Genomic DNA, 19,568 nt, shown 5'->3' with positions numbered 1-19,568 from the left:
TAATCACGTCGCACTTGTTAACGCAGACTGTTTATCATGTTGCCTGTTTACCTGTTCAATGCAATTTTATCAATAACCAGGTTCTTTTTCTGGTCTACTATCTCTAGGTTAAAAAATGTGTTTATAGTAAAATAAATGTATCCCCATCGGCCCAAATCGGCCTTTGGCAGTCAGGGCATATGTACGATCGGCCCAAATCGTCCTTTGGCAGTCAGGGAATGGTATGATCGGCCCAAATCGGCCCGTTGGCAGTTAAATGGTTAAATGACCGTCAACAGAATATGATATCTGACTACAGACCAAAGAGGTTTTGACATATAAAAGTGAAACTGCCAAACGGTACCGGGGTCATATGAAATATAGAATGAATATTCAGTTCACACTGTCAAGTAGAGGCTTCAAGTGTAAGATCTGCAGCGATCTCGTACTTGGAGTGTAAAGTAATTAAGAACACTTTTGCATAAAAGGGAGTGAGACTACTGGTTTGCCCGTTGTCAGTATAATGACCGAGGGGATGTGCTGGCATGTTTCAGTGAGATAGCACTATAAATGGACAAGAGATTCCACTATTGCAAAGAGACATAGCACGAATAAAACCTATTAATTAATATGACACAAAACCTAATCAAACAACTATTTGTTGCGCCCAAAATCATTTGGCAACAAATGGAAATACTTTAACAACGCATTTACGGTAAAAATTAAACGGAGTAAATTGGCCGATTACAATTTTTTCATGAATGTATATACTTTTCCGAGACTGGCACGAAATTATTGGATTCTAGATACAGACAAATTTTATACATATGCTAATAGTTATTGAGAAAGAGAGAATAATCATATATAGTTTCTATAAAAAGACAAAGTCCAATAACAATTGTTACTACAAAATTGTTACAACCCCCCCCCCCCCCAATAACAAAGTCCAAAAACAATTGTTACCGTAAGTTACAATCGAATCAAGCTGATTTTCCAACTCGTCCGAGATCTTTCTAATGTTAGTCTACTTTAAAGTTTCATTAAGATCGGTGCATATTTACTCAATTCAAAGTGTTCACTATGTTCATTAATTGTTATTGCAAAGGGCAATAACTCCGTATGTTACAGTCAAATCAAGCTGATTTTCGAACTTGCCAAAGATCTCTCCAATGTTGGTCTATAACTCAAGTTATCATGTTCGCAAGATCCAAAAATAATTATTAGTGCAAAGGGCAATAACTTCCTAAATTAAAGTTGAATCAAGCTGATTTTCATACTCGTCCAAGGATTTCTTCGATGTTATTTTACACACAAAGTTTCATTAAGCTCCGTGCATACTTACTCAAGTTATCGTATAAACAAAGTCCAGTAATAATTATTAGTGCCAAGAGCAATAACTTTGTAACTTACAGTCAAATCAAGCTGATTTTCAAACTCATTTATTCATTAAGTTGGTTCAAATTTACTCAAGTTACCGTGTTCACAAGAATGGACAAAAGACTATCACAGGTCATCATGACCTATGGTCAGGTGACCTAAAAATGTAAAATGTATGCTGCAAGCGTAAATACGGGGATTTGCAGTGGTCCAGTAAGGGGTTATCCAGTGGTTTCGATAAGGGGATTTGAAGTAACGGAGTTTGCAGTGGTCCTGCCAAGGGGATTTGAAGCGGTCACACAAAGGGGATTTTAAACGTCTACAATATGTAAATGAGGACACCAGTGGATTTGAAGTGGTATCCTTAGGGGGATTTGAAGGAGTCTCACTTAGAGGATTTAAAGCGTCTAAATTCAAGTGGTGCTTAACATGAGTTATTTCATTAAAATCATCTTTGGTAACTTCTGGCTTAAAAGAAATTTAAAAAAAAAACTGCTGTAACAGCTGTTGTTTGAATATCTAAGCAAATCTGGAGTCTAGGGGTTTGTGAAAGATGTTTTACTGGAATAGCTCTTATTTCTGAAAAAATAACAAATGTGACAACTAAATAAAAGTGTATTATATTTCATATAAATTCTTATTTCTTTCTTTTTTTAAATACATTCATAAATAAAATATTGAATGGTAGTACACATAAAAATTAGAAATAAATACCATAATTACAGGACAACATGCATGTCAATCTACATATAATCCCCTAAATGCTCTATTTAAAATATATATTTTGTAATATAACAGCACAGTCATTACTTTATAGTATATATATTGACTAATGATATTCTGAATTTGCATATTATAGAGTTATCTGCCCTAGCGGGTAGATATTGATTGTGATGTCATGTGCTTGCAGGTATAATATCATACTTTTAAGAGAAATCTACCGCACACAAAATAATGACATTACAATGGATACCTACCCGCAAGGGAGGCAATTCTGTAATATGCAAAGATGGAGTAGGTTTTATATGAGGAGACACAATAATATTTTTATAATTGATTAGTTTGGTCAAAATCCATGAGTTTTCATTTTCTTCATTTGGTTTTTTCTTTTCTTTGTTAAGATTAACTTTGAAATAATTCACATGCTATTTTTAGTTATATTATTTAGTTATCAATTGTTATATTTAGGAAAAGGAGAAGAATATTACTAATATAACGTATCATATTAAGCACGAACTTTGTAGTTTGGGATTTCGATATGTTTGGAAAAATCAATGTGTTTTAAATGAAAATCATTTTTTGCAAAATATACCACCAACGTATTAATGATGTTTTTGTTCAAGAATTATATAGTGCGTTTGATGTATCTCCTAAATGTTATTTGTATAAACATATTGTTGATAATTTTTGTACACAGTTCTATTTAATTAAGCCTGTAAATCATAAATTCAAGAAGTTTTTAAGCCAATTCCGTATGCAATGTCATAGTCTTAATATCGAATCCGGACGTTATAATAATATTCCTAGAAATCAAAGGACTTGTTCATTATGTGATAAAAATGACGTCGAAGATGAAGAACATTTTGTTCTTCTCTGTCCGGCATATTCTGAATTAAGAGAAAAATACATTAACAGATATTTTTATCATAGACCAAGCGTGCATAAGATTATAGAATTATTCTCTAGTAAAGATGTTAAAATTTTGAATATGTTGGGTAACTTTTTGTTTCGTGCAACAGAGAAAAGAAAAACTCTGCTCACAATTAATTAAATGATAAAATTGCTTTTTATTTGCCGTCAGCATCAACGTGGGTTCTGTTGTGATCACGTCTTTTATACATATGTAGCTTATTAGTATATTGAAATACTGAAATATTGTCCTCCGCCATCTTATACTTGTATACATTGTATGTCATATTATAATGATAATAATTGTACTGTTCCCTATATGCTTGTTATGCATTTGGATGAAATAAAAAACTTGAAACTAGTGTCTTTTTGTGAACAGCATATGTCTTTCTGTCATCGCGGTCTACTTCAGTATCTGAAATACATGTAATAAAAAGAAAACATTAATAGTTTTTGCATGTGTGAAGAATGATTTATTTTTATATACCGGTACAAGATGTATTCATCACTATTTTTTTTTTTTTTTTTTTTTTTTCAATTGAGATTTCTTATTAACAATCCTAATAATATTTTCATATTCAAATGACTGTAATTCATAAAACTTTGATCTTAAAATTAATATCTCATATATGGTCCTCGCCATTCCTCTGACAAAAGGGATGTAGGGAGGCAGTATAGGAAAGGTATCTATTTTTATTCATTTACGGACCTTCCAGGTCAAGGAGATGGAAGAGAGGTGAAGGAAAGTCAAGAGTATTCAGAAAAAAACATCGATCTGCTATTTGTACATGCAGGCAACTGCCCAACGCAGGTTTTGAACTTGTAACACAGGTGGTAGTAATTTGACGACTCAATTTACATAGCCATAAGGCCACTGCTTCCCAAGGAGGGGGTTTAATCAATTACAAAATAGAAGGCCGTATAGCTATAATATACTGACCATTTTTTATTAATTAAAAACATCTTCATAACAGCTAAGTATATACCCAGTATAAATTAAGGATTTGGATCACACTACACATTTGTACCCGCAGTAAGGTCGGCATTGATGACAGTCTCCATTATTCTAGGCCGGCGATACAGATTTCATTTCTTGTACATTTCTTCAAAAATAATAAAACATACATTTAGGAAGCTCTTCATTTCTTCGAGAATAAAACCTTTAAGAATATAATGATCGATGACTAGAAGAATACAAAAAAAATTAGATTCTAAGTACAAGGCAAATATTTTTTTTAAATGCAAATCTCTGAACTTACACTGTAAAATTGCACAGAATAATTTCCAGATAAAAAAATCAAATGTCACTTGATAAAAAGTTAGTTTTTTTAAACAAAATTTAAATAACATTTTTTGTCATCATATACATTTATCATGACTTTTTGTTATTTTCACATGGATCAATTGAGAATCACACTACAATCATACCTGTTTTAATGACTTCATAAAAGAGGACAATCAGCCAAATCTGGAATGAATTATTTTCATTCTGCATGATGACATAATTATGTAGTTTAATAATTAGGATATATACTATACTATCAAATTGGATATATCTCACTAAGATTACATGGTAAATTAATCTTATTAATATACAAATATTTCAAAATCAAGAATAAAAATTAATTTGATGTAGTCTACTTTAGTAGAAGGCCTTATTGTTTTTTATCTCTACATTTTCCCAGTTTTAATTTGCTGGTTAAAAATTAAAAAAAAAGAATGCTATAATGTCGTTTAAATACATCTAAATACCAAGTACTAAACTTCAATTTCCAGATTTTATTTTACGTTACATTATTTCTTTTGGAAATTGACACAATCATTAACACAAAAATGTACGACAACTTTGTCTATTGTATCAAGAACATTTTCCAGCATGACGTGAAAACTGTAACGATCGAGATTCTAAAAGATTACAGAGAACTTCCACTTCATCTGGCATATGTCTGATGAATATGTCTAGGAGTAAAGAAGAATATATCTGTAGGATTCTTTCGTAGGAAGAAGTCATTCACGGAATATAGGAACACGTTTCTGAAGTCTGTCTAGTTATGTCGAGGATCAGAATGTCAAAGAATGGGTCCAAGAGATGCGTCTGAAACTGTATATAGAATCGTACACCATCTAGACTACCCCTCCATCGTCGGTTATCCACGTTAATCAGCCTACAGAGCGTATAAGTATAGACACTGGGTTTCCGATGGTACTATCCCCCACAAACACATATAACTGCACTATATGGTCAATGCATATACATAATTACATATACATAACAGAATACATGTATTTCCACTGCCTATATCTACATGTAAAGCAAAAATAGATCCGTTAAAAACAGCACAGAAGCTCCAAAAGCATATGTCGTTAGCCACATACAATGTATACATTAGTCAGGCAGTCTCAATAAAGATGACCTATATACAAATCGGTCGTTATACACAGGTGGTCGTTATACACAGGTAGTCATATACGCAGGTTTGACTGTTGTGCGTCTCAGATCTCAACAAATAACGCCGACAATTCAAGTTCATCGTTGAACAGAACAGATTGACTGTAATTAAGACATAAAACACAAAGTAAAGTTATACATATGAATCTAACAAGCGCGGCATCACAATGTAAACAAGCTAACACGCACACATATGACTCAATATATCAAGATGAAAATAGCAATTACATCCAACTGTACATCAGAATCAATCATTAACACTTCTGTAATATAAGTAAAGTCTTGACAAATTATAATTGTATGCACAGTGATCTCCTACCGTATCGTTTCCGCTGTTGATCCTATTCGCTGAGACACACCATACTTAGCTAGCGTTCATGATATCCCATAATAGGTGGCGTGACTAGTACTCAAACCAAATTCGGAATTACTAAAGTTGGTACCGGAACCTACCTGGATCCGGAATTACTTAAACAGGCCTTTACATTCTCGCCCCTAATCGAGGCTCAGACCGAGATTACTTCAATGACACATAGGCCTATTTCGAATAAGTATACACACGTATACATATAATTCCAATCTTAGTAAAATTAACTTTACACAATTTTTTTTAATAAATGACACTGATCCATTCATGTCCGAAATCACTCAAAGTTACTCATCCAATATCTAATCGGAAATGTCTGACTACAGAATAAGAACAAGTTTCGCGACGGGCCGCGTCAACACATTTGTGGCGGTTTTCACTTTGACAATGCACACAAAATTGTTTTTGTCTTTCACGACTTCCTGGATCCTTCCCAAGTTCCATGCATGTCTAGGCAAGTTATCCGCGATCAACACTAAGTCACCAATCCGAATATTACATTCCCTTTTTAACCATTTCTGGCGCTTCTGCAACATCAGTAGGTACTCTCCAGTCCATCGTCTCCAAAACACATATGCCAGGTATTGGACTTGGCGCCATCTTCTTCTGCAGTAGTTGTCCGTTTTCTCAAAGACACCTGGGGGAAACCATTCTCCTGGACGAAGTAGCAAAAGATGGTTCGGGGTCAAAACATTGGGGTCATTCACGCTGTCCGAAGAAGTGGTTAGTGGTCGCCCGTTAAGTATTGCTTCAACCTCACAGAAAAGCGTAGCAAGACCTTCATCATCCAATTTAATATTCTGTTCTTTCATGAGGCCATACAACACTTGTCTAGTTAATCTTATGAGTCTTTCCCATATCCCTCCAAAGTGGGAACCTGAAGGTGGATTGAATTCCCAGTGAATACCATGCTGTAACACGTCACGTTGTATCTTGCCATGGTTCCATTTGTGAATCTCCTCTTCTAACTCTCTTTCGGCATCGACAAGATTCGTTCCATTGTCAGATCTAATGAATGTAGGCTTCCCGCGACGTGCAATAAGTCTACGAATGGCATTTATGCAAGAGTCTGTATCTAGGGATGCGGCTACCTCCAGATGTACTGCACGGATAACAAGGCAGGTGAATATCACCCCATACCTCTTAACAATGCTTCTTCCGCGTTTCAGTTCAAAAGGACCGAAAAAGTCCATGCCAACTCTGCTGAAAGGAGGTTCATCGGATGCCAGACGTTCTTCTGGTAAGTTATCCATTTTCTGTTGACAATGCGGAGCTCTGTACTTTCTGCAAATGACGCACTTTGATAAGATAGACTCTGAGCGTGTCCGAACACCGATGGTCCAGTACTGTTGTCTCATGAATGCAAGCACTGTATTCTTACCAAGATGTCCACATGCTTTATGAGCATCTCTAATAAGTAGTCCTGAAACTACTGAATCCTTAGGAAGAATAAGAGGGTGTTTAGTGTCATATGGTAGATATGCTCTTTGAAGTCTTCCGCCTATGCGCAATAAGCCGTCTTCTGTAAATGGGTCAAGTTTTCGCAGTACTGATGATCCTTTCAATTTTGGTGATTGTGAGTCATCATGAGATGTCTGAAGAACCTCAAACTCCTCTGTAAAGAATTTGCGTTGCTCGTAGCTGATCAAAGCTGTCTCTGCCCTCTCTAGTAGCTGTGTGCTAGGATGAACATTACGCAGGTTCTTAGCAACTCTCCGAAATCTGTTCCGTCTTTCAATCGCAATAGCTGATTGCAACTTTTACTCTCTCCTTGTAGGATCCTTTTCTGATAATTCAGCATTGTCCTTTATCTCCTTCGTTTTCTCTGCAGAGGTACGCAGATTGTCCATAGCAAGAAGAATCCAACCTACAGCTCTTTTCAACTTAGACCAGCCTGAATAATGATTCAGTAGCTTATCCATGCCGTTGTTCACTTCTCTGTGGACACTAGCTACTACACATGTAGTTTTCTTCACCTCTGGGTCATCTACTTCTGTGTCTGCAGTCATATCAATAACTGGCCACTCAGACTCGGGCTTCCAAAGAAATTCTGGTCCTTTGAACCAAGTATCGTTCTGAGAAAGCTTCTGAACACTCATACCTCGTGAGGCGCAATCGGCTGGATTCTGTTTAGTGTTTACGTAATGCCATTGGTCCTCTTCTGTTGCTTCATGAATGACTGCAACTCGGTTCGCGACGAAAGTGTGAAACCGTAAGTTCCTGTTGTTGATATACCTCAGGACTGAAGTACTATCCGTCCAATACAAGACTTTGTCTATGCTGTACGAAAATTGGTCTTGTAAAAGTTTACATAGCTTTACGAGTGACGCAGCCGCAGTGAGTTCCATTCTTGGTATCGTAATGGTCTCTAATGGAGCGACTCTTGCTTTTCCAAAGACGAAAGAATAGTAAATCTGTCCATCACTGTCTATAAACCGTAAGTAGAATACCATTCCAAATCCTACGTTGCTTGCGTCTGCGAAGCCATGAAGTTGGCAAGAAGTAACCTTACCTAGGCTGCCTGTCTTGTAACATCGATCAATACTTACACGCTCAAAATGTGGAAGCTGGTTCAGCCAGTCATTCCAATCTTTCAAATCTTCTTCTGATATCTCCTCATCCCATCCTACTCCGTTCTTACAAAGTCTTTGAAGAATGGACTTGGCCTTCAACACGAAGGGTGATGCTATTCCATGGGGATCATACACTGAACTGGTAATTGACAGCATGCCTCTTCTATTGGCTGGTACGTTCCTCAAATGGATTTGAAATCCGAGTGAATCCTTCTCCACAAACCAGTATACACCTAAAGCTCTTTCGATAGGTGGTTCGCTGTCGAGACTCCATAGCTTTGTAACTGTCGTGCGTTCCTCTTCAGGAATGGAGTCAATTACATCTGAGTTGTTGCTTAACCACTTGGTTATCCGAAAACCTCCTGCTTTGCAAATCTTTGTAATGTCCTCAACTAAGCTTACCGCTTTCTTTTCTATACAGGCTGAAGTTAGGCAGTCATCAACATGCATGCTTCTCTTGACAGTATCCTGAACGTCTTGGTTAACGGTATCTTTGCTGTCCTCTACTGTTCTATGGAGAGCATATGCTAGGAGAGGATGTGGCCCCAAACAAGTGGACTGTCATCCTGTAGCTTCTAGGCTTCTCGTCTATGTTACCATCTGGCCACCAATAAAATCGAAGGTAGTCTCTCTAATATTTTGGAACCTTGACTTAGTGAAACATCGCATCAATGTCTCCAACTACAGCCACTTGTTCTTCTCGAAATCTTAATAATACACCAAGAAGATTATTGGTCAGGTCGGGACCCTGTAGCAAGTTGTTATTCAGCGAAATGCCTTGATACTGCGCAGAACAGACAAACACCACTCTGATCTTGTTCTTCTGCTAATGGTAAACACCATGGTGAGGTATAAACCAAACTTTACCCTTCTCTCCGTCATGGGGTGCAGGCTCTGCATATCCTTTTTCAAGAATAACCTTCATGAAATTGGTATAATCCTCCTTGAACTTTGGATCCTTCATGAATTTGTTTCTGATGCCGTGTAGCCTCTTCCTGGCCATCAATGTGTTGTCAGGCAAAACAATGTTCTTATCGCGGAAGGGTAGTGATACACAATAGTGTCCATTGTCTAGATGAATAGACTGCTCTGCTTGTCTCATGAAGTCTTTATCCTCCCTTGAGGGTTCTCTCTTGTCATCAATGAGACGTTCCGGGAAATCCATGTTGATGGATTTCTTCGCGATGTCCTCTAAACTCTCTGTTGTCTCGTTCTCTATGTGTAATCTGTTCACCTCCACTGAGTCGTTGTTTCGTATAACATTCCAGATCACCCATCCTAGCTTGGTTTTAGTAGCATGCGGCGATCCGCTTGGTCCAGCAATAACTTGTGTAGGGGTGTAAGCATCCGGAACATTACTACCCAGCATCAGGCCTATCTCCACATGGGGTCGGTCAAACGATATCTGGGCTAGGTGCTCCCACTTAGATATTTCCTCCTTCGTAGGAATATGACTGTTATTTACAGGCATTGATTCTTTGGTGAAAACCTTTGGTAAGTCAATGATATTATCCATGTTCATATCGCTTACCTGCATACCGTTGATGGCGTATGTTTTCATCTGAAATGGCTTTCCCATAGTACTCAGTGTAAGCTGTGTTCTTTTTCCACTGGCTCCAAGTTGCCTCATAACTTTCTCAGCACAAAATGAAGCACTACTTCCTGTGTCCAGGAATGCATGTCTCAACACTGTGTGGTTTACTCTTCAGTTTAATTCTCACAGGAATAATCGCCATAGCACTCGATACATCACCAGCGGATTGATCGTCCACTGCAAAGGTGTAACCAGTACTAACACTTGGGATTTCTATGTCTCTAGAATTTGCCTTATCTGAATCCTATGATCTGTTGTTGTCACTGGTGGCTTTCATCGAATCATTATGTAGAATAGAAGGGTGTCTCGTACCGCACACATTACAAGTTGATCGGTTCTTACACATCTTTGATTTGTGACCTTTCCTCAAGCAGCCGAAGCACAGACCATTTTCCTTAATGTGATCATACCGTTCCTTCATGTCCTTGGCTATGATTTTTCTGCATTTATCAAGTGAATGAGACTTCATATTGCAGTATGAGCATTTATTCTGAGATTCTGACTCTGACTTCGTTGTAGACACTTCAGTAGTACTAGTAGCATTAGCTATTTGACTAGACTTATTCTTTTCTGATGACTGTTTGTATTGGCCCTTTGCCTGAGTTCTTACAGCTAAACTTCCAAATGCTGGATCGTTCATCTTCTTAGCCTCCGCCTTCACAAAAAGAGTAAAGTCCTTAAATCTCACAGACTTCTTGGATTCCTTCAATTTGAAGACTTGACTTCTCCAGCAATCATGTAGGTGGAAGGGAAGCTTCAACATCAGTCTTTTGATGTTCTCGGAATATTCGAGGACGTTGATAGATTCAACTGCATTCTGACACTCGACCAGGAGTAGAGCAAACTCATCAAGAGCTTTAGCATCTCCTGCGCGTATCTGAGGCAAATTCAATGCCTTTCCAATAAAAGCTGTAGCTATTACTTCTTCGTCTCCATACCGCTCCTCTAGTCCACACATTGCTGCCTTATACGTTCTCTCGCCTCTAAGGTGTCCAAATCCATATACAACCCTATGTGCTGCATTAAATTGGCGAAGGAATCTACGGTACTCAAGAGGATTTCCACTGAATTTCTTTACCTCAGCTACAGGTTTCCTTAAATGTTGAACAACGGATTGTATAACAGTGTTTGAGTTTGATAAATTAATGTTGTCATCAAGGGATATATTTCTAAATGTTGTTACTGAAGGGTAGGTTGTAAATGGTCTTGTTCTATCACTAGGTATTGGCGGTGGAGATACACAAACTGTTTCATCATCAAAGCGTACAGGAAGTGGTCTCGGCCTAGGGATGGTAAATCTCGGCCTAGAGGGCTGTTCATTCTCTAAATTCTTATTGATTGAAATATCAAGATTTTCGTTGGAGTTAAACTTGTCCAGTACTTCACTTCTCGCTTGCGAAACAGCGATATCTGTATCTAATTCAAACTCTTCTTCCTTTAGTTTAAGCGACACCTTTGCTAACTCAATTTCACGCCTTTTCGCTAAACCTGACTTCCTTGTTTCAAGCTCAACTCTACGTTGTTTTTTTGTTTGTTTTTTTTTTCGTTTTACTGATGCATACGAACTTGCACTACTCACTAATGATTCATTATCATCAGTTTCTAATTTGATTTTCTGAATATTAGTTTCACCAATATTCTCATGAGCATCCCTCAATTCTTGGGCAATACTAATAGTGTTTTCAGTCAAAGTTTGTATACTTCGTTTCGAGATATAGCTTTCCATAAAGGATTTAAACTGATTTGCTGATATATAATTCTCATCGAACCTTCGAACAAACTCATCGTGCTCTTCTGAGGATATTTGAGGTAGCAGAATATCACAAAGTTCCAAATATTTCTCATAATCCTCCATCCACACAAAATATTTCTTTCGCACTGTTTCCAAAGGTTCATCATTTTCTGAGGCAATTTCTGACAAATATCTCTGTGATCTACATAGGGACTTATATTTCTTCTCTAGCTGTTCCATGCTGTACTGTATGCCTTTCTCACTTAATTTTCTGGAACGCCCAGAATCTAAACTTAAGCCATACCTGACATCTACAGCTTCATCGGCCTTTTCCTTAGAAGTCATCTCGCCCCACGTCTGTCGTCGATCTTGCCCCACTTGTCACCGATGATAATCCATCTTTCTATCACACGATGATATGTCGATGATAGGAGGATACGTCAATGAATGTACTGCTCAGATCTCAACCAATACCGCCGACAATTCCAGTTCATCGTTGAACAGAACAGATTGGCTGTAATTAAGACATAAAACACAAAGTTACACATATGAAGCTATTGTAAAAACTCCTATATACGCTAACTACAGCAGCCAACTCACCTAGTCCGCGTTGCGGGGTCGTGGGCAAGTTGATGTCATCGCTGTACGGCTAACGTAGTCGTATGAAAAGGGTTCCAAATCCCGGCTTGTAGGGTGTCTCGTATTACATGTCCTCTCAGGTCGGAGTCTAGCTCTGGAACTGGGGCTCTAGCAGGAGCCCCGACGTCACGTCCGGTAGAGTTCGGCCAGGGGTCTCCGGGACGCTTGACATCCCTGGGCAATTTCACCACATTCCTCCCTCAACTATTTTTGGGAGTCAGGGGTATAGCCCAGGGATCAAAGGAGTCTCGGGGGTCTGATGTCCGTACCCATGAACCGGCTCCGGCTCACGGGTCTTCATTGTGTTGAGGGTCCACCGTCTCCGGGGGCCAGGTGTGTCGGGGGCACTCTAGTGGAACAGACGGAAGGCGTTCTCGTCTGTTAACTGCAGCACGGCTGTCATATCAAGGTCTTCAAGGATCTCAGCTACGCGCTAAGCGGTATACCCCAATAGGTGAGAAGCCCCATGTGGAAATCCCGGCGCCGGGAAATAGGGACAACCGTCTCCAGGATGAGGCGATCCCTTGGAATGGCTCGGAGAGCTCGTTGCTGTGCCGCCTGGAAATGATGGACCATTCCGGACACGCTGAAGTAGGTGTTCGGGAATGTGTCCAGCCAGGAGTGTACCACGTCTTGGCTCCCCCCGAAGCAGTGGAGTTGAATCCGCTGGTCCTCATGGCCTAGCAACTCCGCAGCTACAAGGCGTAGAACATAATTGTATGCAAAAAGGGCCGTAGGGTCATCTCTCAGGCTGCGTATATGTCGGACCAGGACCTGGTGAGGCTTGATCTGATGGAATAGCCTCCGAATCTGACGTTCCTGCTCCACCCAATGGTCAGGGGAAGGGACGGATAGGTCGAGACCGACCTCGCCAAACCCCTTGACGTCGGGTCTCTGGACTCGTTCTAAGAACGCAAACTCCTCCTCGGGTGTAAGAAGGGCCTTGGGGTGGGCTCCGACTGCCACGTGGTAACTGTCTCCGGTCACCCGGCGAATTTCGTCGTCCGAGGGGTAAGTTGCAGGGTCTTAATAAACGGCGACACCGCCGGTTATCCCAACCCTCCTCTGCTCCTCAACCAGGGGTGACGCTGCCTCCACGTCGTGCGCCGACGCGGTGTCTCCTAAACCCGGCCATTTGCGGGTCCTATCCAAATGGAAGTGGGCGTCAAAGGCTGGGGGGAAACATATAGCTTCTGGTTCATCGGGAACTTGAACCTCCTCTCCCTCTACCACGAGCACCTCGTAGGGGGCGGACCCGTCTCCGGATCTGGGGACTGGAACCATGGGTTGACGGATGGTCAGAGCAAACGTCTCCCGTAGCTCTGCCATAGTGGATTCCGGAATAGCGGACGCGAGGATCGTCAGGCTCCTCCAGTGCAACAATCCCGCCGGGCTATTCATGGGATCCAGGGAGAAGTTATGGGGTATTGGCCAACCCATAACCCTGCACATCTCTTCCATAAGGTCGCTCTGCCCCGGGGTGATTTGCCATCCTTCTGCCATCAACCGATACCGGTTGATGTGCTGGACCAGATCTTGGAGGGTCGCCTTCGGTCCCAGGATACTCTTGGCCTTCAACTCAAGACAATTCCACCGGGTGTTGGCCAGGTCTCGATCGCGACTCCTTCCAGGACCTCTTGGGCGATCCCTGGGGGCTCCCCGACTTCGGGGCCCGGATAGGACTGGCCTTGAAGGAACCCTTCTTCGGAGCCTGTTTTCGGGTCGGGGTACCAACGGAAGGGGCCTCAGACTCCTGAGATGCAGGTCTCCTGGGAGTAGGGCTGCTAGGTGGGGAAACCATCTCCACATCGGCCGGTAGGTAGGGTCCCAAATCCACCTCGGCCTCGAGGCGATTTAGGGGTTCCCCGGCCACCTCACAGCCGGATAGGGCCTCGAGGTCCAAACAGTCTGGGTCATCAGGGTCCTCACGGAGCAACAGGAGGGAGTCGAGTAGAAGCTCTCCTGAAGGATCCTCCTGGGGCGGTCCTGGAACCGTTTCCGGCTCAGGGCCAACGTTGGCAGAGGAGGAAGCTCCGAGTTCTGCGGAGGGCTGGTTACCTGCCCCTCGGACGTCTTCCGTCACGAGGGTAGGCAGTGTGGGGTCCAGTGCCAACCGGTAATCACGAACGGGGGCCAGGGGGTCCCAGGAACTCGCCGTCGACTCCCGAGACTGTCTCCGGGTAGCTGGGGCTCGGCTGGGGCTGATATTGGCCCGGATCCACTGGTCTGAGAACAGGGTCCCGGCTGCTTGGGACGCGCGGCGTAGCCAGCCCCGTTTACCGGTGCGTCGAGCTATGGCGACCTGTCCCTGCACGATCTCCCCATCTCCTGGAGACTCAGGTGGTTTGTGAGGAACAACTCACGGAACAACTCTTCGGCATCGAAAAGCCGTCCCTCTCTTGTTGCCTGGCGAATCAGGTTCAAGGCCCGTTCCCGGGCAGCAATCCTGTCAGGCTGCAGCATGACGATTGACCTGAAACATACGAAACATGCAAACTTAAAGGACTCTGCGACGACATCGCCCAAATTTGTATTTGTCAAGGCCCAGAGCGTCTGAAGGAGCCTTATTGACATTGACACAGGATCCATGGTACCATTCGTCACAGTAATCACACTGGATCATAAACCTACCCCCCCCCCCCCCCCCCCAGAGACGTACAATATTCCTCCACTCCCCCCTCTTCCGTAATGTTTGGGGCTGTAATTACCAATCCAATCTGGAACTTGTCGATCCCGACAAGGTTTCAGTTTGTCATGGTTTAGGACCATAACTGTGTTCCGGAGTTTGACCCGGAACAGGTACGGAGTTATCTTCTCTGTGATGACCCCAGGACCTTTCCATGGTGATGAAAGCTTCTTGCACCGGCCCTTCGGAGAGCTATTGTCAAGGACGTAAACTATATCTCCCTCCTCGTAGGATCTCTCAAATAGCCGCAAGTCATAGTTTTTCTTCATGACCCTTTGGCATTCGCCTAGTGATTGCCTGGCAATGTGGTGAGTTTGCTGAATGGCTTTGGTGAGATCTGATACATAGTCTGGAGGGCTTAGGACTTCCCCAACTGCCGGGGCCGGCAGTGGGAATATGAGGTCCGACGGAGTGTAGACCTCACGCCCCAACATCATTTTATTTGGGGTATAGCCTGTGCTACGATTTACCGTAGCTCGAATGCTATCTAGGGAAGGAAGGTGTCCCAGTCACGTTGCTGCTTCCCAACAAAGCAACGTATCGCATCCAGAAGCGTACGGTTGTATCGCTCAACCTGTCCGTTCACCGATGGTCGATAGGGGGTCGTTCGCGATTTGTGAATGTGAAGGACGTCACAAAGGGCTGTAAATAGTTTACTCTTAAAGTTTCGCCCTTGGTCCGAAAATAGTTGTATTGGGACCCCGAACCTTGAAAAGAAGCTATTCACGGCAGCCTTTGCCGTGATCTCAGCAGTCTGTGAGGGCAAGGGTATCGCCTCCATCCATTTAGTGAATTGATCCACCATGACAAAGATGTGCTCGTTCCCGCTCTCTGTATTGGGTAAGGGCCCCAAGAAATCGATATGGACTCGTTCCATGGGGACTCCAGCGTGGTAACCTACTAGGGCGTGACGACTGATTCGATTTGGTTTCTTATTAACGTTACAGACGTTTCATCCTTAGACATAATTCCGGACTTCGGTGCTCAGGCCATACAAATGGAACTTTTCTTTCACCCGACTTGGGGTGCGACTAACCCCTTGATGTCCCGCACAAGGGAGGTCATGATGCAGCCTCAAAGCTTCCTCCCGGAAGGCTTGGGGCAGTATCAACACCAAGTCTGGTCTCTCTCGTTTCTTTTGGAGATAAACGATACCGTCTATCTCCCGGAGGCGCTTCTTGATTATCCAGTAATATTTGGTCGCTTCACTGGACAGAAACAGGGCCTCTTTCGTTGGTTCCAGACCGGAGGCCAACCATCTTCGGATTAGCGTTAGGTCAGGATCCTTTTTCTGCTCCTCCTTTAAGGTTTCTAAGGAGAAACCCCAACAGCTTGGGAACGAATCCGTACCCATCTGTTCCAAATTAATTTCCTCTCCGGCCTCGGAGAGGATAGAGACCCGCGCTGTGCTCGTAGCGATCTCAACCGTCAAGGGATACTCCTCGGTTTCTTTGTCTTGACAAGGTACCTGTGATAAGAGCACTACATCATCCACTTCCTCCAGGAACGCGGCCCATTGGTCGTGCGCCCTTTGACAGTAATTACAGCCTCCACATGGTAAATCAGATATACGCGATCCATGGATGTAATGGCTTGGGTTACGGGTAGACCGGGACAGTGGGTCAGCGTTGCCATGGACCTTACCCTTCCGATGACGAACTACCATATTATACTCAGCTCCTCCATCCACCGAGCTAACTGGCCCTGTGGTTCACGAAACCGTAATAACCAAGTCAGGCTACTGTGATCTGTCCGGATCAGGAAAGGTCTACCCAGGAGATAGTGTCGAAACTGTCGAGTTAGTCGGACCACTGCCAGGAGCTCTTTGCGAATAGTAATGTACCGTTTCTGCTCCGGCGTCAGAGCATAACTAGCATACGCGATTACCCTCTCCTGTCCCTCTTGTATCTGGAGTAACTCCCCTCCAATGGCCTCATCGGATGCATCCGTGTCCAAAACAAACTCATCCTCAGTGTTGGAAAGGGCTAGTATAGGTGGAGTAGTTAGCTTAAGTCGTAAGGCGTCAAAAGCCTTCTGTTAAGCCTCCCCCCATACAAACGGTTGTTTGCCCGTAACTTTAAATAAAGGGGTAGCCAAGGCAGCAAAGTTGCTTATAAAGCTGCGGTGGTAATTGGCCAGTCCCAGGAATCTCTCAACATCCTTTGAAGTCTGAGGAGTCGTCCACTGGCTTACTGCTTTAATATCGTCCCCGACATTTCCAAGGACTCGGGGCCTACAATCCGGCCCAGGAACTCTACTTTCTGCTTACAGAATGTTCATTTCTTAGGTTTCAGATTGATCCCATACTGGCGGAAACGGAGCAAGGCTTCCCTGAGATTGTTCACGTGCTCCGTGAAATCCGTTCCCAACACCAAGATATCGTCAAGGAAGGCCAATACCGTTCGCCATGTCATACCTCTCAGCACCAAGTTGATCGCGCGCGAGAAGGTCGCGGGGGGATTGCAGAGCCCAAACGACATCTTTACATACTCGAACAGCCCATATTTGGTGATGAACGCCGTTTTCTCTTTATCCTCTTCCCGGATCGGAATCTGCCAGTAAGCGGAGTTAGCGTCCAATTTGGAGAACCACTTGTTCCCGACCAAGGTGTCGACGCATTCCTCCACTAATGGCAGGGGGTAGACATCCTTCACCGTCACGTTGTTAAGAGCCCGGTAATCTATACAAAAACAGACGGAACCGTCCTTTTTTCGTATCAATACCGGGCCGAGGCCCAAGCGGAAATGGAGGGTTGGATGACTCCTGCTTCCAACATTTTGTTTACTTCCTTCTCCTCCTCCCCTGCAAATTTAATGGGTGTACGTCGTATGCCCTGCTTTATTGGTGTCGCCTCCTTGGTATTGATTTCATGTTGGAGTGCTGTGAATGTCCCCAAATCAAAGGTACTTTTAGCGAAAACGTCCTGGAATTCCACTATGAGTTATGACAATGTTCTAAATTGTGATGAACTTAATTCCGATCGAGAGGACTCCAGCATGGACACCAGGTGTTCCGGTATTGTGGGGTTCCGAGTTATCCGGAGATTCGGAGGTGTTGTTCTGACCTGGCTCCATGATCACAGCCTCCCTAGCTCGTCCTACCACTTTGCCTTTCTTCAGGACCAGGAAGTTGTCCGTGGGGTTCAGCACACAAATACCTGGGTCTGTACCCTCGTCGTGTAATGACCTGGGTATCCAAAAACGACGATCCACATCGGCATCGATGTAGTAAGTCGGCATACATCCGTCCACATTACAGTTTACCCTCACTATTGAATTGGGGGAAATTACCCGTCGTCGGGCAATCGTTACTTTACATACCTTGGGTTCTCGGTTGCCTATTTGAAGTGACACTTTATTTTGCCCCAACGACAACGTCTGACTTTCCATATCCAATACGGCACCGTATTTATATAGGAAATCAAACCCTAATAGCATGTCATCCTCAATAGGAGCGACGTGCATGACCTCAGTATAGGTTGTGGACCCTATAGTTATGTTTACGGGCCCCAATTTATGCCCTTGTATTGTCATGCCTCTCCCCGCAGTGTGATAAATTATCCTTGGTTTTGGTTCTAGGGATTGAAACAAACGGTCTGACATGATAGAGGAATCAGCCACAGTATCCACAATAGCCAACACCGGCTTTGAACCAAGTTTTAGGGGAATGTGGTAAAGGGATGTGGATTTAACACCGTTGATCCTAATCTCCTGGCCCTTTCCTTCCCACTCAGAATTATGGATATTAAGCCCCAAGCCGTTACACGGTTTTGAATACTCGGCTCCGTGTAATCCTCCTGGTCCTGTCCCAGAAGGTCAGTAAGCGGACCCGCCTCACTGACCTCTACGCGTTTAAATCCTCAGAGGACAGTATCATGAGCTTCTGTCCGGCGGATTCGGAAGGAGTGGAACTGGACTTGTTAGATTGAGCGCAATCCTTCTTGAAGTGCCCTGGTTGGCCACATCCATAGCAACAAGGTCTCGGCGAAGGCGACCGACTCCGGCCGTTCTTAGAGTCCCATCCTGGCTTATCTATTATAGCCAATATCTTGGACAGGCTGTTCTGTACGTCAGCCAGTCCTGTCTCCACAGCTGACAAGCGCCTCTCTTGGTCCGACATCGGCTTCAGAGAGGTTTTGTTGTCCCGACGTCTGGGTTTAATCTCCTGCACGGAAACATAGGATTCGTCACCATCAGAGGACGAAGACGATGAGGGAGACGATGGATGACTCCCGAACTTGACAGTTCGGCTAGGGGGCTGGTACCTATCTGACGAGGTCCTGTAGACTTTAGCGGAGGAGTCCGGCCTCGGCCTCCCCTTCTCTCCTTCTTGTGAACACATTTGTACCATTCAATGGCCTCAATGGCGGCCTCAATGGTTTGGTGCCTTCCCATGCATGCGTGCAAGGCAGCATCTCAGTCTCTGCATCCTTGGCAGAAACGTCTGACAGTTTGGGTTCTAATCATGACTCGGGCAAATCGCGATAGGTGCGGGTGGCGAGGGAGAGATACGGTCTCCCCAATCCTGGAGATCTTCTCCCTCC

The 19,568-nt window shown here is 43.2% G+C and overlaps 3 protein-coding genes across 3 annotated transcripts; all 3 read right to left on the bottom strand.

Moving 5' to 3' along the window:
* Positions 1 to 6,121: 6,121 nt before the first annotated feature.
* LOC138327272 (uncharacterized) lies at positions 6,122 to 12,045 on the bottom strand. Its single transcript, XM_069273251.1, has 4 exons — positions 10,311 to 12,045; positions 9,242 to 10,063; positions 7,566 to 8,901; positions 6,122 to 7,481 (listed from the first exon to the last, which is right to left on the bottom strand). Exons 1-4 carry the CDS (start codon positions 12,043 to 12,045, stop codon positions 6,122 to 6,124), a joined length of 5,253 nt encoding a protein of 1,750 aa, XP_069129352.1.
* Positions 12,046 to 12,140: 95 nt separating this feature from the next.
* Positions 12,141 to 13,842, bottom strand: LOC138327271 (uncharacterized). Its single transcript, XM_069273250.1, has 3 exons — positions 13,383 to 13,842; positions 12,786 to 13,034; positions 12,141 to 12,214 (listed from the first exon to the last, which is right to left on the bottom strand). Exons 1-3 carry the CDS (start codon positions 13,840 to 13,842, stop codon positions 12,141 to 12,143), a joined length of 783 nt encoding a protein of 260 aa, XP_069129351.1.
* Positions 13,843 to 18,868: 5,026 nt separating this feature from the next.
* LOC138327270 (uncharacterized) lies at positions 18,869 to 19,366 on the bottom strand. Its single transcript, XM_069273249.1, has one exon. The coding sequence runs from the start codon at positions 19,364 to 19,366 to the stop codon at positions 18,869 to 18,871; it is 498 nt and encodes a 165-aa protein (XP_069129350.1).
* Positions 19,367 to 19,568: the final 202 nt, after the last annotated feature.

This window comes from Argopecten irradians, chromosome 7, assembly GCF_041381155.1.
Source record: "Argopecten irradians isolate NY chromosome 7, Ai_NY, whole genome shotgun sequence".
Lineage (NCBI taxonomy): Eukaryota > Metazoa > Mollusca > Bivalvia > Pectinida > Pectinidae > Argopecten > Argopecten irradians.
Note: the sequence above shows the minus strand (reverse complement) of the source record. Positions and strands in the feature narration are given on the sequence as shown.